The 25,466-nt window shown below is 42.6% G+C and overlaps 1 protein-coding gene across 1 annotated transcript in view; it reads right to left on the bottom strand.

The window, feature by feature from the left end:
* LOC126092664 (dynein axonemal heavy chain 2) overlaps nt 1-25,466 on the bottom strand; it is a 994,477-nt gene that overhangs the window by 878,111 nt on the left and 90,900 nt on the right. Inside the window, exon 9 of the mRNA XM_049908386.1 lies at nt 19,829-19,995. Within this exon, the coding sequence (XP_049764343.1) occupies nt 19,829-19,995 (167 nt within the window). The remainder of the gene's footprint in view (nt 1-19,828; nt 19,996-25,466) is intronic.

Genomic DNA, 25,466 nt, shown 5'->3' with positions numbered 1-25,466 from the left:
ATTGAAATATTCTTCAACTGAATAAAAGGAATTATCTATTAGATAGTGTTTGAGCTGCTGTTTAAATCTGGGAAGCTCGTGGACAAGTGATTTCATGGATGGTGGGAGAGCACTAAACACATTGCAGGTCATGTAGTGGATTGTTTTTGTACAACACTAAGGTTTCTTTACATCATAATGGAGGTCCCATCTTCCTCCTGGTGTTGTGGGTATGGTATGAGTCATTGGTTTTGTATAGTTGCTCATTTTTACCATTGAAACATAACAGGGAATATATATACTGACACACAGTTGTCAATATCCCTAATTTTCTAAAAATGTTTCTACAAGAATGTCTAGGCTGGTCCGCTCATTGTGCTAATAACTCTCTTTTGGGCAATGAATACTTGTTTGGAAAGTGGCTGATCACCCCAGGAAATTACATCATACAACAATAGTGCATGGAAGTAACTAAAATAAACATTTTTTGAGGTGTCTCGGTCACAGACAGTGGAAACAATAAAGAATTTTAGATTGCTGCCAGTACATACACCCAGGAACTTGGATAACTCAACTTGTAGTAACTCACTACCATTACATTTAATACTTAATTGATCCTCAAATTTTTTTACTTATTTGGAAATGAACAAACTGGGTCTTATTAACATTTAATGATAACACATTATTTTCAAACCAATTAAGTACTTCATTAAAGACAATATTGGCCGAATCCTCAAGATTGTGGTTGGGTGTTTTGTTGATTAGGATGGAGGTGTCATCAGCAAAAAGAATAAAATGAACTTTAAAGCTAGTACACAACAAAGACTATTAATGAAGATGAGGAAGAGAAGGGAGCTAAGTATAGAGCCCTGAGGAACACCACAGCCAATACAGCCCCAGCTAGATGACACAGAGTGCCCCTCAGAGTTGTGCAACATGATCTTCTGCTTTTTGCTACTTATCCATGAGTCAGCTGATCCACTTATACCATAATGTTCAGCCTTTGCTACAAGGATTTCATGGTTAACACTATTGAAGGCCTTAGAAGGGTCACAAAAAATACCAACAAGAGATAATTTATTATTAAAAGATTCTAAGATTTGATGGGTGAAGGAGAAAATAGGTTGCACTGTTGATTCACCCTGTTGAAATCCAAACTGGCTACTGTTTAATACCATGTAATGAATGAGGTGGTCAATAAGACTTCTGTGGACCAATTTCTCAAGAATTTTAGATAAGGTTGTTAAAAGGGAGATAGGCTGATAATTGGTAATGTCAGATTTATCACCTTTTTTAAAGAGAGGTTTGACAATAGCGTACTTTGGTCTCTCAGGAACAATCCTGTTCTGGATTTATGTGTACAATATTTTTCATCGTTATGTTCAGTGAAGCAAAATTTTTCAATAATAATGCTTCATTTTTGCTATGGTCATAAGTGTCAGCTGTCAAACTTAGGGTACTGTTGGTGTTGGTGCATTTGATAATGGCGGAAGTTGTTATGGAGCTTTCTGAAAGGTGTATTACTTGAGTTTCTCATGGCATATAAAATATTCAAATCAAGTTATGGGAGCGCACGTTAGTGAGAACTTCAACAGCCACCAATTTTCAACAGGTAAACATCTTGTCATTCTTAAGGCATTACACTGTGAACAAAAAGCGGTGCCACAAAACCAGATATGACTACTGTCAGAAGTTATCTCTGTTCCTCTATTGTTTGACCAGGCGAGAGCAGGATTCCATGCAGAATTTAAGCAAAAACTTCCATCCCTATCACATGCAATGGTCCTCCACAGTTTTGAAGAAATGACCAATGTATGACAACACTTTTGTAAGTGAACACTTAACCAATTATGTAAATATTTATCCAGCAGTGAATGTCCCTTCTGTTCACTGTGCACAACTATCCACACTTTTAACAGTGAAGTGGTATCAAGGGAAACACCTAGTGAACAATGAACAGACAACATAATGTTTCAACACAGTCTTACAGGAAGATGATAGGCTGGATGTGTAATGATAAATGTCAATTCTAAATTCATAAAAAAAAAAATATGTATGGCACTAACAATACATCCAAAACAGCTTAGGATTACAAAAGGAATCACAAGTCTAGCAAGCAATAAGATGGAAAGCATATGAAATAATTAGGAAAAGACTGTTTTCATATTGCAAAAAATACTGTACTGCCATGAGAAAAAGTGATTAAAAAATTAAAACAAGCTCTGTATAATATCTGACATTATATCTATATGCCCAACAGTTGAAACACAAACAGAGAAATCAGTCAAGGAATGGGAGGACCTCATTATTAAATACAACAACCAAATAATATTTAATATTTACTTCCCGGAAGTAGCTGAAGAATGTTGGCAGAGACAGTTCAGGGATCAAGGAATAAGTAATTCCAGTGTCACATATATACAGACAAGTCGCAATGATGCCATTCTCCGAAAAAAAAAAAAAAAAAAAAAAAAAAAAAAAAAAAAAAAAAAAAATAATTGAAAATCTAGTTAGCAGCCTCAAAAGCAAAAACTTGATAAAATATCAAGTAAATTACTAAAATTCTTGACTTCAGACACATGCAATACATTCAGTGACATGCTCCATATGTCACTATCACAGCGAAATTGTCACACAGAAGCTTTTACAAGAAAATGTGGTATGACAGATAATAATCATTACTGACAATTTCCCTGTTTATCTCCTTCTCAGGGGTATTGGGAAAAATGACAAAAGAGGCATTTTACAAGAAAAGGAGAATTTTGTGCAGCAATATGGACAAAGAATTGAGGAAAAGGCTAGTAAAATGTTTTATATGGAGTGTTCTTCTGTATAGTGCTAAAACATGGACACTGAGGAAGAAAGAGACAACAAGGCTGGAGGTTTTTGAAAGGTGGACATGACGAAGGATAAAAGGAATAAGTTGGATAGATAAAGTGAAAAATGAAGACTGAGAAAAGTGGGATAGTAAAAACAATTACTTTGTGTAGTAAAAAGAAGGCAACTAAATTAGATTGGAGATATATTAAGAATGAAGGAGTGGTGCATAAAAACAGTCTTAGAAGGGTATGTGGAAGGAAATAGGAGGTGAGGGAGAAAGAGATTTCAAATCCTGGATGATGGAATGGATGGCAGCACATGCAGCAACACCAAGAAGGAAGAAATGGCTCGCAGGAAATGGAGACACAAAGGCCTGCTATTATAGCAGAAAACTGATGATGATGAACAATGATATACCAATCAGAAAATGAGGCACATAGGATAAAGCCACCACAAGGGCAGCTCATGGAGGTGATGAAGACTGCTAGCCTTGCATGTGGGGTGCAAGCAGAGCTCGCAATTTGCAGCATTGTTCCCAGAGTCGATCTAGGTCATCTGGTTTGGAGCTGAGTGGAGGGTCTCAACCAAAGGCTTCATCAACTCTGTGATAGTCTTGGCTGCAGATTTCTGGATTTGCATAATCGTGCGGGGATACCTCAGGGGTGCACTACACAAAGGAAACAGCTACTCGAGTAGCAGAGTACTTGTGGAGTGTGCATGATGGGTTTTTGGCTAGACAGTAGTTTGAAGTGCTTTGATCAACACTCGCCAGTTGATACGTAGCAATGGAAGTCAGACAGCATTCAGAATAAAGACACTTTGACTGTCACAATTTTATCAGTAAACTGTCCATGTATTCGTAATAAAGTTCCCAAATTTACTGCACTCTAGAAAAGTTCTCACACTCAAATTATCCTTGGGACTAAGAGCTGACTGAAACCCAATGTGGAAAGCTCTGAGATATTTATAGCGAGTAATGGAATGTATATCAGAAAAACAGATCAGAGACCATAGAAGGATGACTGTTCATTGGAGATGACAAAAATACTGAGGTCTAAGTTGAGTGTGACAGTGAAGTTATCTGGTCATGTATAACAGGTGTATGTGAAACCAAATTAATCGTTGGATGTTTTTACTGGCCACCCGATTCTGCTGTGACAGTTGTAGAGTCATTCAAAGTAAGTCTATGGTCAATAGCATGTAAATACCCAGATCATGCAATACTAGTTGGGGGGGGGGGGGGGCAACTTTAACCTGCTGAGTATAGACCGGAATGTATATGGATTCACTGCGGGGGTTACAGGCAGATGGTCACCCGAAATATTTTTGAACAAATTTTCTGAAAACAGTCTTCAGCAGCTAGCTCAGCAGCCCACATGCAATGGAAATACCTTAGACCTTGTAGCTACAAATAGGCCAGTTCTTATTAACAAGGTCAGTATAGAAACAGGGATTAGTGATCAAGATGTCACTACAGCAACTATGATTATGAAAGTTAATACATCAGTCAAGAAGGCTAGGAGAGTGCTTCTGCCAGACAGACCAGATATGCAGTTGTTAGCATCTCACTTAGCCAGTAAATTCACATCACTTAGTTCCAGTAAGATGGATGCAGAGGAATTATGGGCAAAGTTTAAAAAGTTTAATCAGAGAGAGTTATGTGCCTAGTAAGTGGATAAAGGATGGGAAAGATCCATGATGGTTTAATAATGAAATTCAGAAGATGCTGAGGAAGCAGAGGCTGTTGCAATCTCAGTTCAAAAGAGAACGCACAAATGATGACAAGTAGAGATTTGGGTCTCTGTGAAAGATCTATGCATGAAGCATACAATGTCTACCACCATCACACCTTAGCAAAAGATGTGGCAGAGAACTCGAGAAAATTCTGGTCCTATATAAAATCACTCAGAGTGTCTAAGGCTTCCATTCAGTCTGTTGTTGACCAGTCTGGTGTGGCAGTTGAAGATAGTAAAACTTATAAATTTTTACTTTCAAGTAACATTCACATGGGAGAATAATGCAACATTTGACCACTGGACAGACTCCCATGTGGACGACACAGTAATAAGCATCCCTTGCATAGAGAAACGTCTGGTCCCTTCAATCCCACAAACCAACCAACCAACCATAGAGAAACAACTGAAAGGTTTGAAAGCAAATAAATCTCCAGGTCCAGATGGAAATTCAATTCTGTTTTACAACGAGTACTCTGCATTTATCGTGAATCTCTCATCCAGCACAGAGTTCCATGTGATTGGAAAAATGTGCAGGTGACTCGAATATACACTCCTGGAAATGGAAAAAAGAACACATTGACACCGGTGTGTCAGACCCACCATACTTGCTCCGGACACTGCGAGAGGGCTGTACAAGCAATGATCACACGCACGGCACAGCGGACACACCAGGAACCGCGGTGTTGGCCGTCGAATGGCGCTAGCTGCGCAGCATTTCTGCACCGCCGCCATCAGTGTCAGCCAGTTTGCCGTGGCATACGGAGCTCCATAGCAGTCTTTAACACTGGTAGCATGCCGCGACAGCGTGGACATGAACCGTATGTGCAGTTGACGGACTTTGAGCGAGGGCGTATAGTGGGCATGCGGGAGGCCGGGTGGACGTACCGCCGAATTGCTCAACACGTGGGGCGTGAGGTCACCACAGTACATCGATGTTGTCGCCAGTGGTCGGCGGAAGGTGCACGTGCCCGTCGACCTGGGACCGGACCGCAGCGACGCATGGATGCACGCCAAGACCGTAGGATCCTACGCAGTGCTGTAGGGGACTGCACCGCCACTTCCCAGCAAATTAGGGACACTGTTGCTCCTGGGGTATCGGCGAGGACCATTCGCAACCGTCTCCATGAAGCTGGGCTACGGTCCCGCACACCGTTAGGCCGTCTTCCGCTCACGCCCCAACATCGTGCAGCCCGCCTCCAGTGGTGTCGCGACAGGCGTGAATGGAGGGACGAATGGAGACGTGTCATCTTCAGCGATGAGAGTCGCTTCTGCCTTGGTGCCAATGATGGTCGTATGCATGTTTGGCGCCGTGCAGGTGAGCGCCACAATCAGGACTGCATACGACCGAGGCACACAGGGCCAACACCCGGCATCATGGTGTGGGGAGCGATCTCCTACACTGGCCGTACACCACTGGTGATCGTCGAGGGGACACTGAATAGTGCACGGTACATCCAAACCGTCATCGAACCCATCTTTCTACCATTCCTAGACCGGCAAGGGAACTTGCTGTTCCAACAGGACAATGCACGTCCGCATGTATCCCGTGCCACCCAACGTGCTCTAGAAGGTGTAAGTCAACTACCCTGGCCAGCAAGATCTCCGGATCTGTCCCCCATTGAGCATGTTTGGGACTGGATGAAGCGTCGTCTCACGCGGTCTGCACGACCAGCACGAACGCTGGTCCAACTGAGGCGCCAGGTGGAAATGGCATGGCAAGCCGTTCCACAGGACTACATCCAGCATCTTTACGATCGTCTCCATGGGAGAATAGCAGCCTGCATTGCTGCGAAAGGTGGATATACGCTGTACTAGTGCCGACATTGTGCATGCTCTGTTGCCTGTGTCTATGTGCCTGTGGTTCTGTCAGTGTGATCATGTGATGTATCTGACCCCAGGAATGTGTCAATAAAGTTTCCCCTTCCATCCACATACACATGTGGATGGATATGGGTGTGTGTGCAAGTGTATACCTGTCCTTTTTTCCCCCTAAGGTAAGTCTTTCCGCTCCCGGGATTGGAATGACTCCTTACCCTCTCCCTTAAAACCCATATCCTTTTGTCGTTCCTTCTCCTTCCCTCTTTCCTGACGAGGCAACCGTTGATTGCGAAAGCTAGAATTGTTTGTGTATATAAGCGCTGGCAGCTGGCAGGTCGATAGACACACAAACAAACACAAACATACACACAAAATTCAAGCTTTCGCAACAAACGGTTGCTTCGTCAGGAAAGAGGGAAGGAGAGGGAAAGACGAAAGGATGTGGGTTTTAAGGGAGAGGGTAAGGAGTCATTCCAATCCCGGGAGTGGAAAGACTTACCTTAGGGGGAAAAAAGGACAGGTATACACTCGCACACACACACACACATATCCATCCGCATATACACAGACACAAGCAGACATTTGTAAAGGCCTTTTTTCCCCCTAAGGTAAGTCTTTCCGCTCCCGGGATTGGAATGACTCCTTACCCTCTCCCTTAAAACCCATATCCTTTTGTCTTTCATTCTCCTTCCCTCTTTCCTGACGAGGCAACCGTTGGTTGCGAAAGCTAGAATTTTGTGTGTATGTTTGTGTTTGTTTGTGTGTCTATCGACCTGCCAGCACTTTTGTTTGGTAAGTCTCATCATCTTTCTTTTTAAATATATTTTTCCCACGTGGAATGTTTCCCTCTAATATATATACAAACAAAAGCGCTGGCAGGTCGATAGACACACAAACAAACACAAACACAAACATATGTTTACATGCAGTCTCCCATCCTACATCAAAGACACCAACCACTTTCTCGAACGCCTGGAATCCTTACCCAATCTGTTACACCTGGAAACCACCCTTGTAACCATTGATGCCACTTCCTTATATACAAATATTCCTCACGTCCAGGGCCTCGCTGCGATGGAGCACTTGCTTTCACGCCGATCACCTGCCACCCTACCTAAAACCTCTGTCCTCATTACCTTAGCCAGCTTCATCCTGACCCACAACTTCTTCACTTTCGAAGGCGAGACTTACCAACAATTAAAGGGAACAGCCATGGTTACCAGGATGGCCCCCTTGTACGCCAATCTATTCATGGGTCGCTTAGAGGAAGCCTTCTTGGTTACCCAGGCCTGCCAACCCAAAGTTGGGTACAGATTTATTGATGAATTCTTCATGATCTGGACTCACAGTGAAGAAGAACTCCAGAATTTCCTCTCCAACCTCAACAACTTTGGTTCCATTAGATTCACCTAGTCCTACCCCAAATCCCATGCCACTTTCCTTGACATTGACCTCCATCTGTCCAATGGTCAGCTTCACATGTCCGTCCACATCAAACCCACCAACAAGCAACAGTACCTCCATTATGACAGCTGCCACCCATTCCACATCAAACGGTCCCTTCCCTACAGCCTAGGTCTTCATGGCAAATGAATCTGCTCCAGTCTGGAATCCCTGAACCATTACACCAACAACCTGAAAACACCTATTGCATCCAGCAACTACCCTTCTGACCTGGTACAGAAGCAAATAACCAGAGCCTTTTCCTCATCCCCTCAAACCCAGAACCTCCCACGGAAGAACCACAAAAGTGCCCCACTTGTGACAGGATACTTTCTGGGACTGGATCAGACTCTGAATGTGGCTCTCCAGCAGGGATATGACTTCCTCAAATCCTGCCCTGAAATGAGATCCATCCTTCATGAAATCCTCCCCACTCCACCAAGAGTGTCTTTCCGCCGTCCACCTAACCTTCGTAACCTCTTAGTTCATCCCTATGAAATCCCCAAACCACCTTCCCTACCCTCTGGCTCCTACCCTTGTAACCGCCCCCAGTGTAAAACCTGTCCCATGCACCCTCCCACCACCACCTACTCCAGTCCTGTAACCCGGAGGGTGTACACGATCAAAGGCAGAGCCACGTGTGAAAGCACCCACGTGATTTACCAACAGACCTGCCTACACTGTGGAGCTTTCTATGTGGGAATGACCAGCAACAAGCTGTCCATTCGCATGAATGGACACAGGCAGACAGTGTTTGTTGGTAATGAGGATCACCCTGTGGCTAAACGTACCTTGGTGCATAGCCAGCACATCTTGGCACAGTGTAACACCGTCCAGGTTATCTGGATACTTCCCACTAACACCAAACTGTCAGAACTCCAGAGATGGGAACTTGCCCTTCATTATATCCTCTCTTCTTGTTATCCGCCAGGCCTCAACCTCCGCTAATTTCAAGTTGCCACTGCTCATACCTCACCTGTCTTTCAACAACATCTTTGCCTCTGTACTTCCGCCTCGACTGACATCTCTGCCCAAACTCTTTGCCTTTACAAATGTCTGCTTGTGTCTGTGTATGTGCGGATGGATATGTGTGTGTGAACACGAGTGTATACCTGTCCTTTTTTCCCCTAAGGTAAGTCTTTCCGCTCCCGGGATTGGAATGACTACTTACCCTCTCCCTTAAAACCCACATCCTTTCGTCTTTCCCTCTCTTTCCCTCTTTCCTGATGAGGCAACCGTTGGTTGCGAAAGCTTGAATTTTGTGTGTATGTTTGTGTTTGTTTGTGTGTCTATCAACCTGCCAGCGCTTTCGTTTGGTAAGTCACATCAACTTTGTTTTTATATATATATAATAGAGGGAAACATTCCACGTCCGCTAATTTCAAGTTGCCGCCACTCATACCTCACCTGTCTTTCAACAACATCTTTGCCTCTTTACTTCCGCCTCGACTGACATCTCTGCCCAAACTCTTTGCCTTTACAAATGTCTGCTTGTGTCTGTGTATGTGCGGATGGATATGTGTGTGTGTGTGCGAGTGTATACCTGTCGTTTTTTCCCTCTAACATAAGTCTTTCCGCTCCCGGGATTGCAATGACTCCTTACCCTCTCCCTTAAAACCCACATCCTTTCCCTCTCCTTCCCTCCTTCCTGATATATATCAAACGAAAGCGCTGGCACGTCGATAGACACACAAACAAACACAAACATACACACAAAATTCTAGCAACCAACGGTTGCCTCGTCAGGAAAGAGGGAAGGAGAGGGAAAGACGAAAGGATTTGGGTTTTAAGGGAGAGGGTAAGGAGTCATTCCAATCCCGGGAGCGGAAAGACTTACCTTAGGGGGAAAAAAGGACGGGTATACACTCGCACACACACACATATCTATCCACACATGTAGAGACACAAGCAGACATGTACAGAGGCAAAGAGTTTCGGCAGAGATGTCAGTCGAGGCGGAAGTACAGAGGCAAAGATATTGTTGAATGACAGGTGAGGTATGAGTGGCAGCAACTTGAAATTAGCGGAGATTGAGGCCTGGAGGATAACGGGAAGAGAGGATATATTGAAGAGCAAGTTCCCATCACCGGAGTTTGGATAGGTTGGTGTTAGTGGGAAGTATCCAGATAACCCGGACGGTGTAACACTGTGCCAAGATGTGCTGGCCGTGCACCAAGGCATGTTTAGCCACAGGTTGATCCTCATTACCAACAAACACTGTCTGCCTGTGTCCATTCATGCGAATGGACAGTTTGTTGCTGGTCATTCCCACATAGAATACGTCACAGTGCAGGCAGGTCGGTTGGTATATCACGTGGGTGCTTTCACATGTGGCTCTGCCTTTGATCGTGTACACCCTCCGGGTTACAGGACTGGAGTAGGTGGTGGTGGGTGGGTGCATGGGACAGGTTTTACACCGGGGGCGGTTACAAGGGTAGGAGCCAGAGGGTAGGGAAGGTGGTTTGGGGATTTCATAGGGATGAACTAAGAGGTTACGAAGGTTAGGTGGACGGCGGAAAGACATTCTTGGTGGAGTGGGAAGGATTTCATGAAGGATGGATCTCATTTCAGGGCAGGATTTGAGGAAGTCGTATCCCTGCTGGAGAGCCACATTCAGAGTCTGATCCAGTCCCGGAAAGTATCCTGTCACAAGTGGGGCACTTTTGTGGTTCTTCTGTGGGAAGTTCTGGGTTTGAGAGGATGAGGAAGTGGCTCTGGTTATTTGCTTCTGTACCAGGTCGGGAAGGTAGCTGCGGGATGCCAAAGCTGTTGTCAGGTTGTTGGTGTAATGGTTCAGGGATTCCGGACTGGAGCAGATTCGTTTGCCATGAAGACCTAGGATGTAGGGAAGGGACCGTTTGATGTGGAATGGGTGGCAGCTGTCATAATGGAGGTACTGTTGCTTGTTGGTGGGTTTGATGTGGACGGACGTGTGAAGCTGGCCATTGGACAGGTGGAGATCAACATCAAGGAAAGTGGCATGGGATTTGGAGTAGGACCAGGTGAATCTGATGGAACCAAAGGAGTTGATCTTGGAGAGGAAATTCTGGAGTTCTTCTTCACTGTGAGTCCAGATCATGAAGATGTCATCAATAAATCTGTACCAAACTTTGGGTTGGCAGGCCTGGGTAACCAAGAAGGCTTCCTCTAAGCGACCCATGAATAGGTTGGCGTACGAGGGGGCCATCCTGGTACCCATGGCTGTTCCCTTTAATTGTTGGTATGTCTGGTCTTCAAAAGTGAAGAAGTTGTAGGTCAGGATGAAGCTGGCTAAGGTAATGAGGAAAGAGGTTTTAGGTAGGGTGGCAGGTGATCGGCGTGAAAGGAAGTGCTCCATCGCAGCGAGGCCCTGGACGTGTGGGATATTTGTGTATAAGGAAGTGGCATCAATGGTTACAAGGATGGTTTCCGGGGGTAACGGATTGGGTAAGGATTCCAGGCGTTCGAGAAAGTGGTTGGTGTCTTTGATGAAGGATGGGAGACTGCATGTAATGGGTTGAAGGTGTTGATCTACGTAGGCAGAGATACGTTCTGTGGGGGCTTGGTAACCAGCTACAATGGGGCGGCCGGGATGATTGGGTTTGTGAATTTTAGGAAGAAGGTAGAAGGTAGGGGTGCGGGGTGTCGGTGGGGTCAGGAGGTTGATGGAGTCAGGTGAAAGATTTTGTAGGGGGCCTAAGGTTCTGAGGATTCCTTGAAGCTCCGCCTGGACATCAGGAATGGGATAACCTTGGCAAACTTTGTATGTGGTGTTGTCTGAAAGCTGACACAGTCCCTCAGCCACATACTCCTGACGATCAAGTACCACGGTCGTGGAACCCTTGTCCGCCGGAAGAATGACTATGGACCGGTCAGCCTTCAGATCACGGATGGCCTGGGCTTCAGCAGTGGTGATGGGAGTAGGATTAAGGTATTTTAAGAAGGATTGAGAGGCAAGGCTGGAAGTCAGAAATTACTGGAAGGTTTGGAGAGGGTGATTTTGAGGAAGAGGAGGTGGGTCCCGCTGTGACGGAGGACGGAACTGTTCCAGGCAGGGTTCAATTTGGATAGTGTCTTGAGGAGTTGTATCATTAGGGGTAAGATTAGGATCATTTTTCTTCATGGCAAAATGATACTTCCAGCAGAGAGTACGAGTGTAGGACAGTAAATCTTTGACGAGGGCTGTTTAGTTGAATCTGGGAGTGGGGCTGAAGGTGAGGCCTTTGGATAGGACAGAGGTTTCGGATTGGGAGAGAGGTTTGGAGGAAAGGTTAACTACTGAATTAGGGTGTTGTGGTACCGGATTGTGTTGATTGGAATTTTGAGGTTTTGGAGGGAGTGGAGCTGGAAGTGGGAGATTGAGTAGATGGGAGAGACTGGGTTTGTGTGCAATGAGAGGAGGTTGAGGTTTGCTGGAAAGGTTGTGAAAGGTGAGTGAGTTGCCTTTCCGGAGATGGGAAACCAGGAGATTGGATAGTTTTTTGAGGTGAAGGGTGGCATGCTGTTCTAATTTGCAGTTGGCCTGTAGGAGGATGCTCTGAACAGCCGGTGTGGATGTGGGAGAGGAAAGATTGAGGACTTTTATTAAGGATAGGAGTTGACGGGTGTGTTCATTGGCTGAGTTGATGTGTAGGTGAAGGATTAGGTGGGTGAGAGCAATGGATTCTTCAGTTTGGAACTGGTATAGGGACTGATGGAAAGAAGGGTTGCAGCCAGAGATGGGAACTTTAAGTGTGAGGCCTTTGGGGGTAATGCCAAATGTCAGACAAGCCTGAGAAAGTAAAATATGCGAGCGTAATCTGGCTAGGGTGAAGGCATGTTTGCGGAGGGAATGTAAATAAAACTTAATGGGGTCGTTGTGGGGGTGTTGTGAGGGTGCCCTGGTATTAGAAGGTGGAAAGTGTAACATGAGGTTGAAATGAAAATGAAAATAACTGGAGAAAGTAACTGGAGATCTGTTGTGAAAAAAGGCGAAAACGTGTTGGTTAAAGCTGGGCTATGTTGATCCTGTGGTGAACTTGGGTTGGTAGACAACGATGTGCACAAAGGTTAGGTGGTTGTGTTGCTGCCAAAACATGTTAAAGGATGGAGAAATTCGGGAAAATTTCGAAAAAACTGCGTGTAAATGTATTGAAAGGAGGATGACATCTTCATGATCTGGACTCACAGTGAAGAAGAACTCCACAATTTCCTCCCCAACCTCAACTCCTTTGGTTCCATCAGATTCACCTGGTCCTACTCCAAATCCCATGCCACTTTCCTTGATGTTGACCTCCATCTGTCCAATGGCCAGCTTCACATGTCCGTCCACATCAAACCCACCAACAAGCAACAGTACCTCCATTATGACAGCTGCCACCCACCCCGATCAAACGGTCCCTTCCCTACAGTCTAGGTCTTCGTGGCAAACGAGTCTGCTCCAGTCAGGAATCCCTGAACCATTACACCAACAACCTGACAACAGCTTCCGCATCCCGCAGCTACCCTCCCGACCTGGTACAGAAGCAAATAACCAGAGCCACTTCCTCATCCTCTCAAACCCAGAACTTCCCACAGAAGAACCACAAAAGTGCCCCACTTGTGACAGGATACTTTCCGGGACTGGATCAGACTCTGAATGTGGCTCTCCAGCAGGGATACGACTTCCTCAAATCCTGCCCTGAAATGAGATCTATCCTTCATGAAATCCTCCCCACCAAGAGTGTCTTTCCGCCGTCCACCTAACCTTCGTAACCTCTTAGTTCATCCCTATCAAATCCCCAAACCACCTTCCCTACCCTCTGGCTCCTACCCTTGTAACCGCCCCCAGTGTAAAACCTGTCCCATGTAACCTCCCACCACCACCTACTCCAGTCCTGTAACCTGGAAGGTGTACACAATCAAAGGCAGAGCCACGTGTGAAAGCACCCACGTGATTTACCAACTGACCTGCCTGCACTGTGACGCAATCTATGTGGGAATGACCAGCAACAAACTGTCCATTCACATGAATGGACACAGGCAGACAGTGTTTGATGGTAATGAGGATCACCCTGTGGTTAAACATGCCTTGGTGCACGGCCAGCACATCTTGGCACAGTGTTACACCGTCCGGGTTATCTGGATACTTCCCACTAACACCAACCTATCCAAACTCCGGAGATGGGAACTTGCTCTTCAATATATCCTCTCTTCCCGTTATCCTCCAGGCCTCAATCTCCGCTAATTTCAAGTTGCCGCCACTCATACCTCACCTGTCATTCAACAATATCTTTGCCTCTGCACTTCCGCCTTGACTGACATCTCTGCCAAAACTCTTTGCCTCTGTATATGTCTGCTTGTGTCTGTATATGTGTGGATGGATATGTGTGTGTGTGCGAGTGATACCCGTCCTTTTTTCCCCCTAAGGTAAGTCTTTCCGCTCCCGGGATTGGAATGACTCCTTACCCTCTCCCTTAAAACCCAAATCCTTTTGTCTTTCCCTCTCCTTCCCTCTTTACTGACGAGGCAACCGTTGGTTGCTAGAATTTTGTGTGTATGTTTGTGTTTGTTTGTGTGTCTATCGACGTGCCAGCACTTTCGTTTGTTGGTCTACGTAGGCAGAGATACGTTCTGTGGGGGCTTAGTAACCAGCTACAATGGGGTGGCCGGGATGATTGGGTTTGTGAATTTACGAAGAATGTAGAAGGTAGGGGTGCAGTTTTACACTTATTTCAATTATGGCGAAAGTTGCAGTGATTTTTATAAGACAGAATTTTCTGATGAAAAAATGCTCAGAATTGCACGCTCAACTGAAAAGTACTCCTTTTCATTGTGGTAAATGTATTATGAAGAAAATGTGCAGTAAATAAAATTATTTTAAAAAATGACAGTGCTGATAAATCACTGAAATCTGGCAACCCTAATCGATGTAAATGTCGAAGGGAAAGGCAACCCACTCACCGGCAGTGGACTCTATTCACACTATTCATGCTAGCTTCCAAGCTCTTTTTCTGTTTCTAGTAAAAGTGCAAGTTCTGTTTGAAAAATTCCGGAACATTCGTAATTTTTGACAAATGGTGTGTTGGAGGGAAATGCAGTTGGCATCCCTGTACAAGCCTTGTGTTTAATGTGTAACTGCCAGAAGCTTCATTATTGTACGTCTGTTAGTTATTGTTAGTGCTGTACTGAGCAGAATGCTTTGTTGCACAGTTTGCGAATTTCGAGATGACAGAGTTAGAGGAGCAACGTGTCTGCATTAAATTTTGCGTGAAACTCAAGAAAAGCCTTACACAGACACAACAAATGATACAGGAGGCCTACAGCAATGAGTGCTTAAGCTACTCAGTGTTACAAAAGTTTCATGCATTTTAAAAATGGCTGCATGAAAATTAAAGATGACCCTCATTCAGGATGCCCTCTGATGTCTACTGATGATGCTCATGTCAGGAATCTCAATGAAATTGTACATACCAATCAAAAGCTGACTGCCCGAGAAATTGCAGAAAAATGTAACATTTTGGTTGGATCATGTCATTCAATCCTGGCACAGGATCTCGGGACACATAACGTTGCTGCCAAGTTTGTCCCATGGCTCATGAGTCATGACAAGAAGGATCTTCACCTCACAATCTGTGAACAACTTTTGGATCACACAAATGAGAATGAGATGTTGCTTAAGAGAATCGTAACTGATAATGAGACGTGGGTCTACAGTTATGATGTTGAGACCAAGGTGAAATTTTCACAATGGGTCGGGAAAGGCTTTCCAAAACCAAAAAAAGCTCATCAGGTCAGGTCAAATGTCAAAGTCATGCTGATAGTTTTCTTTGATTTTGAAAGATTAGTTCATCACGAATTCATGCCATGGGGACAAACTGTTAATTGATGGTACTATCGGGACATGTTGCAACACCTGCGAGAAAATGTGAGAAGGGAATGGCCTGAAATGTGGTGAGACAATTCATGGCTGTTGCATCACGATAATGCACCTGCACATTCATCCCTGTTGGTGCACTACTATTTCACAAACAAAACAAAAATCACTGTTTTGCCTCACCCTCTGTACTCTCCAGACTTGGCCCCCGCAGACTTTTTTTTATTTCCGAAGTTGAAAACCCTGTTGAAAGGACAAAGATTTGCAATGATAGACAAAATAAAAGAAAATTTGCAGATGGTGCATCACGTGATCCAGCAAGATGTGTACTAAGACTGCTTCCAGAAGTGGAAACAGCATTGGGAGCAGTGTATCAATAGTGGAGGTCAGTATTTCAAAGGAAATCATGAACAGTAAGTAAAAGGTAACCTTAGAAAAATTTTGTGGACGAAGTCCCGGAATTTTTTGAACAGACCTCATACACATATTCACACACATAACAACACAGACAGCCAAGCACACACTCCTACAGTAATGGTAAGACTAATTATTGATTACTGATTATTGAAAGCAGTTGCCTGGGCTGATGAAGGTGGGGATTGGGTAGGGAAGACGCAAGGAGCGGGTAGCGGGAAAGATGCAGATCTTTCAGAAGCCTGTGAAAGGATGTGGTTGAGCTTTTCACATACTGGGTGATCAGAGGAATGCTGGTCAGTGGCTGGTTAACAAGTTTACTGGTGTCAGAGGAGGTGATGGCACAGATCTGTTTATGGATGAGCTGGTTAGGATGTTGTCTGTCTATAAGCTGGGTTTGTCTGTCAATTAAGACTCTTGAAAGGTTATCAGCATATATCACCAACTCCTGCTTTCCACTGCAGATGCGGCATCCTTCAGTATCAAGGCTGTAAAAAAGAGACTTTTCAACATGGAACGAGTGGCAGCTATCAAAGTGGAGGTACTGTTGGTGGTTGGTGTGCTTGATGTTAACAGGCATATTTATGGAACCATCTGAGAGGCAGACATCAACATCCAGGATAGTGGCTTATTGAGCCGGGAAGGAACAGGTAAAGTTGATATGGGAGTAGGCGTTGAAGGGCATGGTTGTGTGTGATGTCCTTAGGTTAGTTAGTTTTAAGTAGTTCTAAGTCTAGGGGACTGATGACCTCAGATGTTACGTCCCATAGTGCTTAGAGCCATTTGAACCATTCTAGGCACTGAAGTCATGGAGGAAAGCCCAAAGGTAGTCCTTGTTATGAGCCCAGATGATGATGAGTCATCAATGAATCTGAACTCGACAGGGGGTTTAAGGTGTTGACTGGATAGGAGGGATTCCTCCAGATGGCCCTAAAGTAAGCTGGTATAGGATAGTACCACGCAAGTACCCATGGCAGTACCACAGATTTGTTTACACATTTGGCTTTCGAAAATGGATTTACTGTATTCAGGATGGGTTTGCTAGTAGGATTAAGAAATAAATGGTGAGTTTGGTACCAGGAGAATGAGAAGGTAATATTCCATGGCCACAAGGCCTTGGGAATAAGGGCTCTTGGTGTACAAGGATGCAGCATTCACAGCGACCAACAAGGAGTCTGGTTATAACAGTACAGGAACTGTGGAGAGGCAGTGAAGGAAGTGAACAATACCTTGAATGTAGGACTGGAGGTTGTGGGCAACAGTTTGGAGGTGCTGGCCAACAAGAGCAGGTGTTCATTTTGTGAGAGCATTGTACCCAATTACAATGGGACAACCAGTAGGGTGACCAAGTAACAGGTAGGAGAGCAGGGGGTTGCTGGTGTGAGGAGAGAGATGGATTTGGGATGAGCCTAAGGCTTTGAGAAACTGCAGCAGGTTATGCTGGATTTCTGAAATGGGGTCATGCTCATAAGGTTTGTATGCAGAGGTGTCGGGAAGTTGATGGAGACCTTCAGCCACAGAGTCACTATGATTAATCACCACTGTGGTCGAGCCCTTGTTTGAGGGAAGAACGGCAAGGTCTGAATCGGTTTTCAGGTTACAAAAATTTGTGAAACAATGAACATCATATCATAGCTGATAAACAACTTTAAAAACTAAAGTTAATATTATTGGAACAACTGCTAAGGGACATCAAGAGAGTTAAAAGTTTGCCAATTACACTCATCTATGGGAAGTGTAGCTCTGTCACTTTGCATGGAGATGTAACTTCATTAATAAACCCAACACTGTTTCAAATTACTCTCCATTTAGTCCATAAAGATTGCACTGGATAATAAAATACATAACTTCACACATTTTTTGATCTGGGTGCAACTAACACAGATTATTTGCCTTAAGCATGACTACCACTGCCTTCTCCCACCACTCTTCTTCCCCCCTCCCCAGATTTTTACCCCTCTCCCTTTCTCTCTCCTATCCAGCCTCCCTCTTCATCTCCACTCCAACTTCCTTTTCCCTCTCCCTCCCCAAACTCTTTCCCTCTTTCTATATCTCTCCTATGCTCTCCTTGCATCTTGTTGTGCAGCTGCTGAGTCACCTGTGGAAAGATCTGCAACTCTCCTGGTACCCCTTCCTTGCATCCTTCTCTATCCCCTCTCCCCTTTCTTCAGCTCAGGCAATGACTTTCAATATTCTATTTTATTTATTTTATTGCAACATATATTCCATACATCCACTTCTGCATGCTAATGCATGGATGTGTAAAAAGCCTATTATTAAGGACCACAAACAAAGATTACAAATACAAATTAGAAAATAGCAATCAGTAAGTTCCAATTACACTCACAAACAGAGGTTAAGATACAATTTTCAAATATTATCTAACAGTTATTAAAAATTAAAAAACATCATGTTCTTGACTTACAGATTACACAGTACTGTAATTAAAGAAGCAAGATACATTAAAGTGAGAATACATAGAAATACATGGGAAATAATCTTACCTATCTCTTCTAAAGAATTCATCTAGAGAATATAAACTTTTTTCATGCAAGAACTCTTTAGCTTGTTTTTAAATAATACATTATTACCTTGTAGACACTTAATAGTGTGTTGAATATATTTGTGCTTGTGTATTTCACACCTTTTTGCACCACAGGCAAATTTTTCAGGTCACAGTGTATGTCACATTTCCTTCTTGTGTTATGATGGTGGTATGACTCATTTGTTTCACACTGAGAAGGATTGTGAAACATGAATGTCATTTTTGAAACGAGATTAAAAAGATTGTGACATAACGTTCTTGGAGGTACTCCACACAAAATTCAGTAACCAATAATCAGTCTTGATGTGGCCATGGGAGTGTGTTTTTGGTTGTCTGTGTGGTTGTGCATCTGAATTTGTGTACTTTTACTAGAAACAGAGAAAGAGCTCAAAAGTTAGTGTGAATAGTGTTTCTTGTTATGTGGCCCTATCTTTCACATATCTGTCCCCAATAGATGAGTAGCTGCCTTTCTCTTATTTTATGCAGAGACTGCATATACATTAAAGAATGAATTACCATAATTACAGACATTCGTATTCCCATATTTTCACTGAGAAAGTGTAACATAATTACCAGTGAAGCTAGAGATTGCAATTATGATCCATGCAACATACAAATAACTACATAAGTAACTTTATTTAATAGGCATTACCATATATCATGGAGTGAGTGTCTTACCACTCCCTGCTCCCAATCCCACCCCCTTTCAGCCTCTTCGTGCAAATATTTTACAGTTATGTCTTATTTAACTTTTATATGAAGAGCCACAGCTAATAAATCATCTTTTTGCATCACCAGAATTGTTTTTGTGAAATAAAATATTAAATTATGATATATCTACAGAATAATATACAGAGCGTAAGTAAATTCCCTTTATCGACTTTGAGGACAGGTTTCTTACACCAAAACAAGAAAAAAATGTCTAGTAAACATGGGCTCTAAAATGCATACCTTAAAAGCTATGAACATTTGTTTATCTTCGATACTGTGAAATACATCTCTTCTACTGAAAAAAGTGTTCATAATTTTAATGTATTCACTTTAGAGCCAATGTTTACTAGACATTTTTTCCTTCTTTAGGTATAACAAACTTGTCCCCCAAACACAAGTTTAGTTATACCCTGTATACTTTGCTCTCAATGATCATATTACACTCATGGTAAACATTTTAACACTATTTATTTGTACAACACAGTTTTACATTCATAAGAAAGAATAATATCTGAATGCTCTGAAAAGTAGTTGTCATCAATAACCTACCTTGTATTGTAAAATGGTGATCTCATCCAAATTACACGGATCAAATTCAAGATATGTGGCAAATGAAGTGGGACTAAACCTGGAGAGTCTAATTCATCCAGTTCTTCACATGGTTTGTTCAAAATCTGAAGGAACTCAATATTTGATTTTGCTTCCATTATAGCTTTCTGCAGGCAGACAATGTTTTAAGTATGTAATGGCATTACAAAGTAAATAATATGGTTCACACTCACAACACTAATGAGACAAATAAAAGCTCACTGTAAGTGATCCACCATATTGAAGAGACTAGGCTATTTCTTTTTATTTAATGGACAGTAACACATTCTAAAAGTTCCAGTGTCACATATCAAGGTCCATGTTTCACACTTATGCTACTTTTTTCATTAAACTTCCTAAAAACTGGTGATAACCAACAAGAAACATGCCTTGTAATCATTGTGGTAAGGGAAGTTCTGGCAGAATGTAAATATTTAGGAGTAAAGGAGACAACTCACTGAATATTGGAAGTGTTCTCAACAGGCACACAAGAAAGAATGAAAACTTTAGTATATCTGCCTACAGCAGGTATACGTAACAATGCAAAGATGGTACACACAGCTACAACAGTTGCCACCAGTGACTGCAGGGGATGACGATGACAGTGGTGTGTCATGTGGATTGCATCTTCCTGCATGCTGCTAAGGTTGCCAAATGCCTAGATTTCTTGTGAACTGAGTTGTATAAAGTTCCTAGTTATTCATCATCCTGCTGCAACTACTGATACTCTGCTTAGTTACTGGACTGTCTTGGTTTCTCTATTGGTTTACATTCACTGTGCAGCTTACAGCAACTATAGCTGTGTCTACGGTTTACGCATTTGCATCATACATGGACAGAAAAGTGGGGAAAAGGCCAGTCTGTATGGTGTACTGTACAGTCTGCAATACATTAATACCCAGTGCCAGCACTGTTGGTCCAAAGTTTATGGAACTTTGGCAACTGCAGCTGTCACTGGAGCAACAGCAATGGCAACAGCACCAGGAACACAAAATCTACAACAAAAACAGGTGCTCTCGTGCAGTTATGACCCCACCACAGAATGCCTGCTTTAATGAGGCTTCAGAGAACTGGGAGGTATACCTCTGATGTTTTTGAACTGTACTTTCTTTCTTATAGTATTTCTGGTACCCAGCAAATGCATTACTCTTGTCTTCTATCAGTCATTCATACAAGGTGTTTCAGAAGTCACAACCACTGTTGAACCCTAGTGATTTAACATTCAGTGAACTCTGTGCTCTATTAACTGAAAAATATATTGCCTCTAGATTCCAATTTAATCACCGTCATAAACAATACGGACAGTCTTAGAGTTCAGGCTGAGCTCAGATGAACTTGGGACCTAGACATCATTTCACCAGTCTCAACCAGTCAATGAGTGATGCCTACAGCTGTCATTAAAACTCTAATGAGAGTAACCACCAGGTCAATATTTTTCAAAAATATATTTTAAAAAAAGCTTATCTACAACTGCCATTCAATAGGACATGAAAACAGTTAGTAGTTATTTGGACTTTACCAGTACAGTTGTTTACCAATTACGGTTGCCGGTGCCCATGCTTGAAACCCCCAGGTGGCGGATCAGGGAATGCCTCCCAAATATGGGTGGTAGGAGGGAAATCAAATACCTCCTGTGGACCAACAGGCAGCTGCAGTGTCTGACTCAGAGTGAGCAACTGCAAACAGCGTCTGATCCAGAGTGGGCGCCTGGTATCATATGTGGAAAGCAACAGGAAGCTACTACATTACTATTCCCAAGGGGCACTTCACATGGGCCTCTATGTCCAAAATAATTATTCCGGAGGTAAAACATCCCCTCAATTGGATCTCCAGGAGGGGAGTACATCGAGGCTAATTGAAATCGTAAATATAAAGAAAAAGAAAAGGAAAGAGGAAAAGCTAAAGATTGGTACATGGAACGTTCGCAACCTCTACAATATGGAAAATTGGAAAATGTGAAAAAAGAGATGGAGCACAACAATATAGATATTCTTGGAATGTGCGAGTTGAGACGGGGAGGCAATGGTGTGTTACAGAGTGATGACTACAAACTATTTTATCAGGCAAGGAAAATAATGGAATGAATGGAGTAGCTATCATGATAAAGAAGAAAGCAAAAACAATGATAATGAGGGTGGAATACATAAAGAGCAGATTGATGATGCTGAGTTTGAAAGGTCACATGAAAGATGTAATTGTGATACAGGTCTAGATGCCAACCAGCCATCACAGTGACGATGAAACTGAATAGTGCTACAGCAGAACTGAATCACTGGTGGACAGAGAGACGAAAAAGGTGTGCACCATAGTAATGGGAGATTGGGATGTGATGGTTGGCAAAGGGAAAGATGGAGATGTGGTTGGAAAGTTTGGACTGAGTAACAGAAATGAAAGAGGTGCGAGTATGGTCAGATTTTGTAAGAAAAACTCATTGATGGTTGGAAACATGTTTTTCGAACATCACAAAAGAAGATAGTACACATGGACATCGAAAATAGACAATAGCAGATACCAGATCGATTACATACTAACACAGAATAGATTCCGGACATGCATAAGAAATGCCAAGGCTTATCCAGGAGTAGATATTAACTCTGGCCACAACTTGGTTGTAGCAGATGTGCAGATTAGATAGAAAAGAATGTTGGTAGATAAAGTGAGAGAGAAATTTAACTTGGGTGCTCTAAAGGAAGAAGGAATAACAAAAAAGCTTGAAGAAGAGTTGCGAGGCACGTGGAAAATTAGAGAAAAGACAGAGGGTATAAACGCACATTGGAACCAGTTTAGAGAGACCCTGAAAGCAACCAGTAAAGATGTTGTTGGTCTGGTGAAGTGTTAGCGGAGAAGGAAACCATAGGTTACCGATGACATGATCTTGAAGATGGCAGAAGGAGAAAATGGAAAAATGCACAAACTGATAAAGGAAAAAGCAATACAGAAGACTGAACTATGAGCTGAGAAGAGTATCTGATCAGACCAGGGAAAAATTGAAGAGAGAAATCTGCTCAGAAATTGAGACACTGGAGAAAGAGGGCAAGTGCGAAAAGATGTATTGAGTAGCTAAGGAAATAGTTTTTCAAGAAAGGAAGAACAAAACAAATATGGAGACAGAAGCGAAAGATGGAATTATTTTAAGTGACCCACATTCTGTTCAGAATAGATGGAAAGAATATACTGAAACTCTCTATGAAGCAGATCAAAGACCTTCCAATCTGCAGACTGAGAAGGAAGAATCAGTAAATGAAGATGAAAAAGGTGATTTTTATCCTAGGTTCAGAGGTAAATAAGGCATCGGGAGAACTTAAAAACAACAAAGTGTGTGGTGTAGATGACATTCCGACAGAAATCTTAATGATTTTAAAAGAAACAGGCGAAAGTGAGCTGACCTCTCTTTGCAACTACATCTATGACAAAGGGAAATGGCAAGAAAACTTTCTCGTGAGTATAATAGTCTCAATCCCAAAGACTAATAATCCCAAAAAGTGTGAAGACCACAGGGCAATCAGCCTAATATCAAGGAAGCAAAGGTAGTTCTTTGAACTCTGAGTAGAAGGCTATATGGAACGCTGGAGGAAACACTTGGTGAAGAACAATGTGGTTTCATAACGGAAAAGGGAACACGAGATGCCATAGGACTTCTAAGAACCATCAGCGAAAGATAGAAAGAAAACGGCAAAGAAGTGTATGCTGTCTTCATAGACCTTCAAAAGGCCTTTGATAGAGTGGAGTGGGATAAGCTGTAGATATCTTGAAAAAGAAGGGGGTAAAGTGGAAGGAGAGAAGACTGATTGCAAATCTGTACCTGAATCAAAAAGCTTGGGTACAAATAGGTAAAGTGATCTCTGAAGACAACAAGATTGGGAGAGGTGTTGGACAGGGCTGTTGTCTCTTGCCGATCCTATTTGACATCTATCTGGAGGAAGTACTGGAAAGCTGTTTGGACAGGACAAGAGGTGTCAGGATAGGTAGGTGGAAAATTGAATGTGTAAGATTTCCAGATGACATGGCGATCCTCGCAGAAAATAAAAAGACGCTGACTCAAATGCTTAATGGCGTGAATGAAGCCTGTGCAGCATATAGTATGAAAATTAATAAAAAGAAAACCAAAAGCATGGTCTTCTGGCTAAAGAAAAGAAAAGTGAAAATTAAGTTGGGGTCAGAAATCATAGAAAAGATAGGAACATTCAAGTATCTGGGAAGTTGGATTAAAGAAGACATGGATTGCCAACAAGATATCAAAGTGAAAATGGCTCTGGTGAAAGAGGCATTTCAAAAGCAGAGAAGACTCCTAACTAGTTGAAACTTACTGGCAGATTAAAACTGTGTGCCGGACCGAGTGCACTTGCCCGTGAAAGGCACAGGTCCCGAGTTCGAGTCTCGGTCCAGCACACAGTTTTAATCTGCCAGGAAGTTTCATATCAATGCACACTCCGCTGCAGAGTGAAAATCTCATTCCTTACTAGCTGTTTAAACAAGGAATTAAAGAAGTGACTGGTTAAGCACTCAATATGGAGTGTGGCCTTGAATGGTACAGAGATATGCACTTTGAGAAAGCAGGGTGAGAGAAGAATTGAAGCTTGTGAAATGTGGATATGATGTAGAACGGAGATCAGCTGGACTCATAAGGTCAGGAGTGAAGAAGTACTGAGGAGAGTTGGAGAAGAACCGAGGATGCTGCTGACGGTGAAGAACTGGAAACTAAACTGGATAGGCCTAAATCTAAGAAGAGATTGCCTTCTAGTAGAGGCAACTGAAGGTTTCGTTCCGGGAAAGAGAGGAAAGGGCAGAAGAAGGTTCCAGATGCTGGTTGATGTCAGTAGGCCAAAACAAGGGTACCAAAGAGTGAAGAGGAACACAGAAGACAAAGAAGCATGGAGGGTTATGCAGTCAAAACCTGCCACAAGGCAGACAACCCAATGATGATGATGATGAGTGTCCTTGCCATCTTCCAAAAATACTTTGAGCACTTGAGGTGCATTTTTTCGAAACTCAATAAATGCAAAAAAGTAAAATTTTTGAGAAAACCCTTTTTTTAATATAATATCAAACTATTAATAATGTAAACTAGAAAACTTAAAACATATATAGTTTTTGTAGACACACTTCCAACTGTGTGCTTTATTTTTATAATATTTTCATTGTTTATTTCAGAATAGAGAGACAAAGTTTCCAATTATTTTTTAAATGTTGATAATTCAAAGATGTAAATTAAAAAGTTTTTTTAATATATCCATTCAAATTTTAATTTCTTTTTTATATTTAACTTTAATTGCAAAGTAAGTTACTTTACTGTTCATTTTGCATAGAAATACAATAATGTACTAAAGTATATCACTTTAGTATCCTACTTTTCCATTAATATTTGATAAGAAAAGTGCAACAAAGCAGCAAATGCTATTGAAATACAATACAAAATACTGGCTACAAAAATACTAAATTGAAAATTTATTGATCACTTTCAACAATGACCCTACAAAACTCTTCTGCTTTCCTCACTTCCTGGATTTCCATACCTCAACCTCTACAGGACTTCCATTATAAGAGTCCAATATTGATGGAAACACCTTCTTAGACTTTTCATACACTGTTACTGGCTTAG

The sequence above is a fragment of the Schistocerca cancellata genome, chromosome 7, assembly GCF_023864275.1.
Source record: "Schistocerca cancellata isolate TAMUIC-IGC-003103 chromosome 7, iqSchCanc2.1, whole genome shotgun sequence".
In the NCBI taxonomy this organism is placed as follows: Eukaryota; Metazoa; Arthropoda; class Insecta; order Orthoptera; family Acrididae; genus Schistocerca; species Schistocerca cancellata.
The sequence above is the reverse complement of the archived record's forward strand: the minus strand, read 5'-3'. Positions and strand labels throughout refer to the sequence as shown.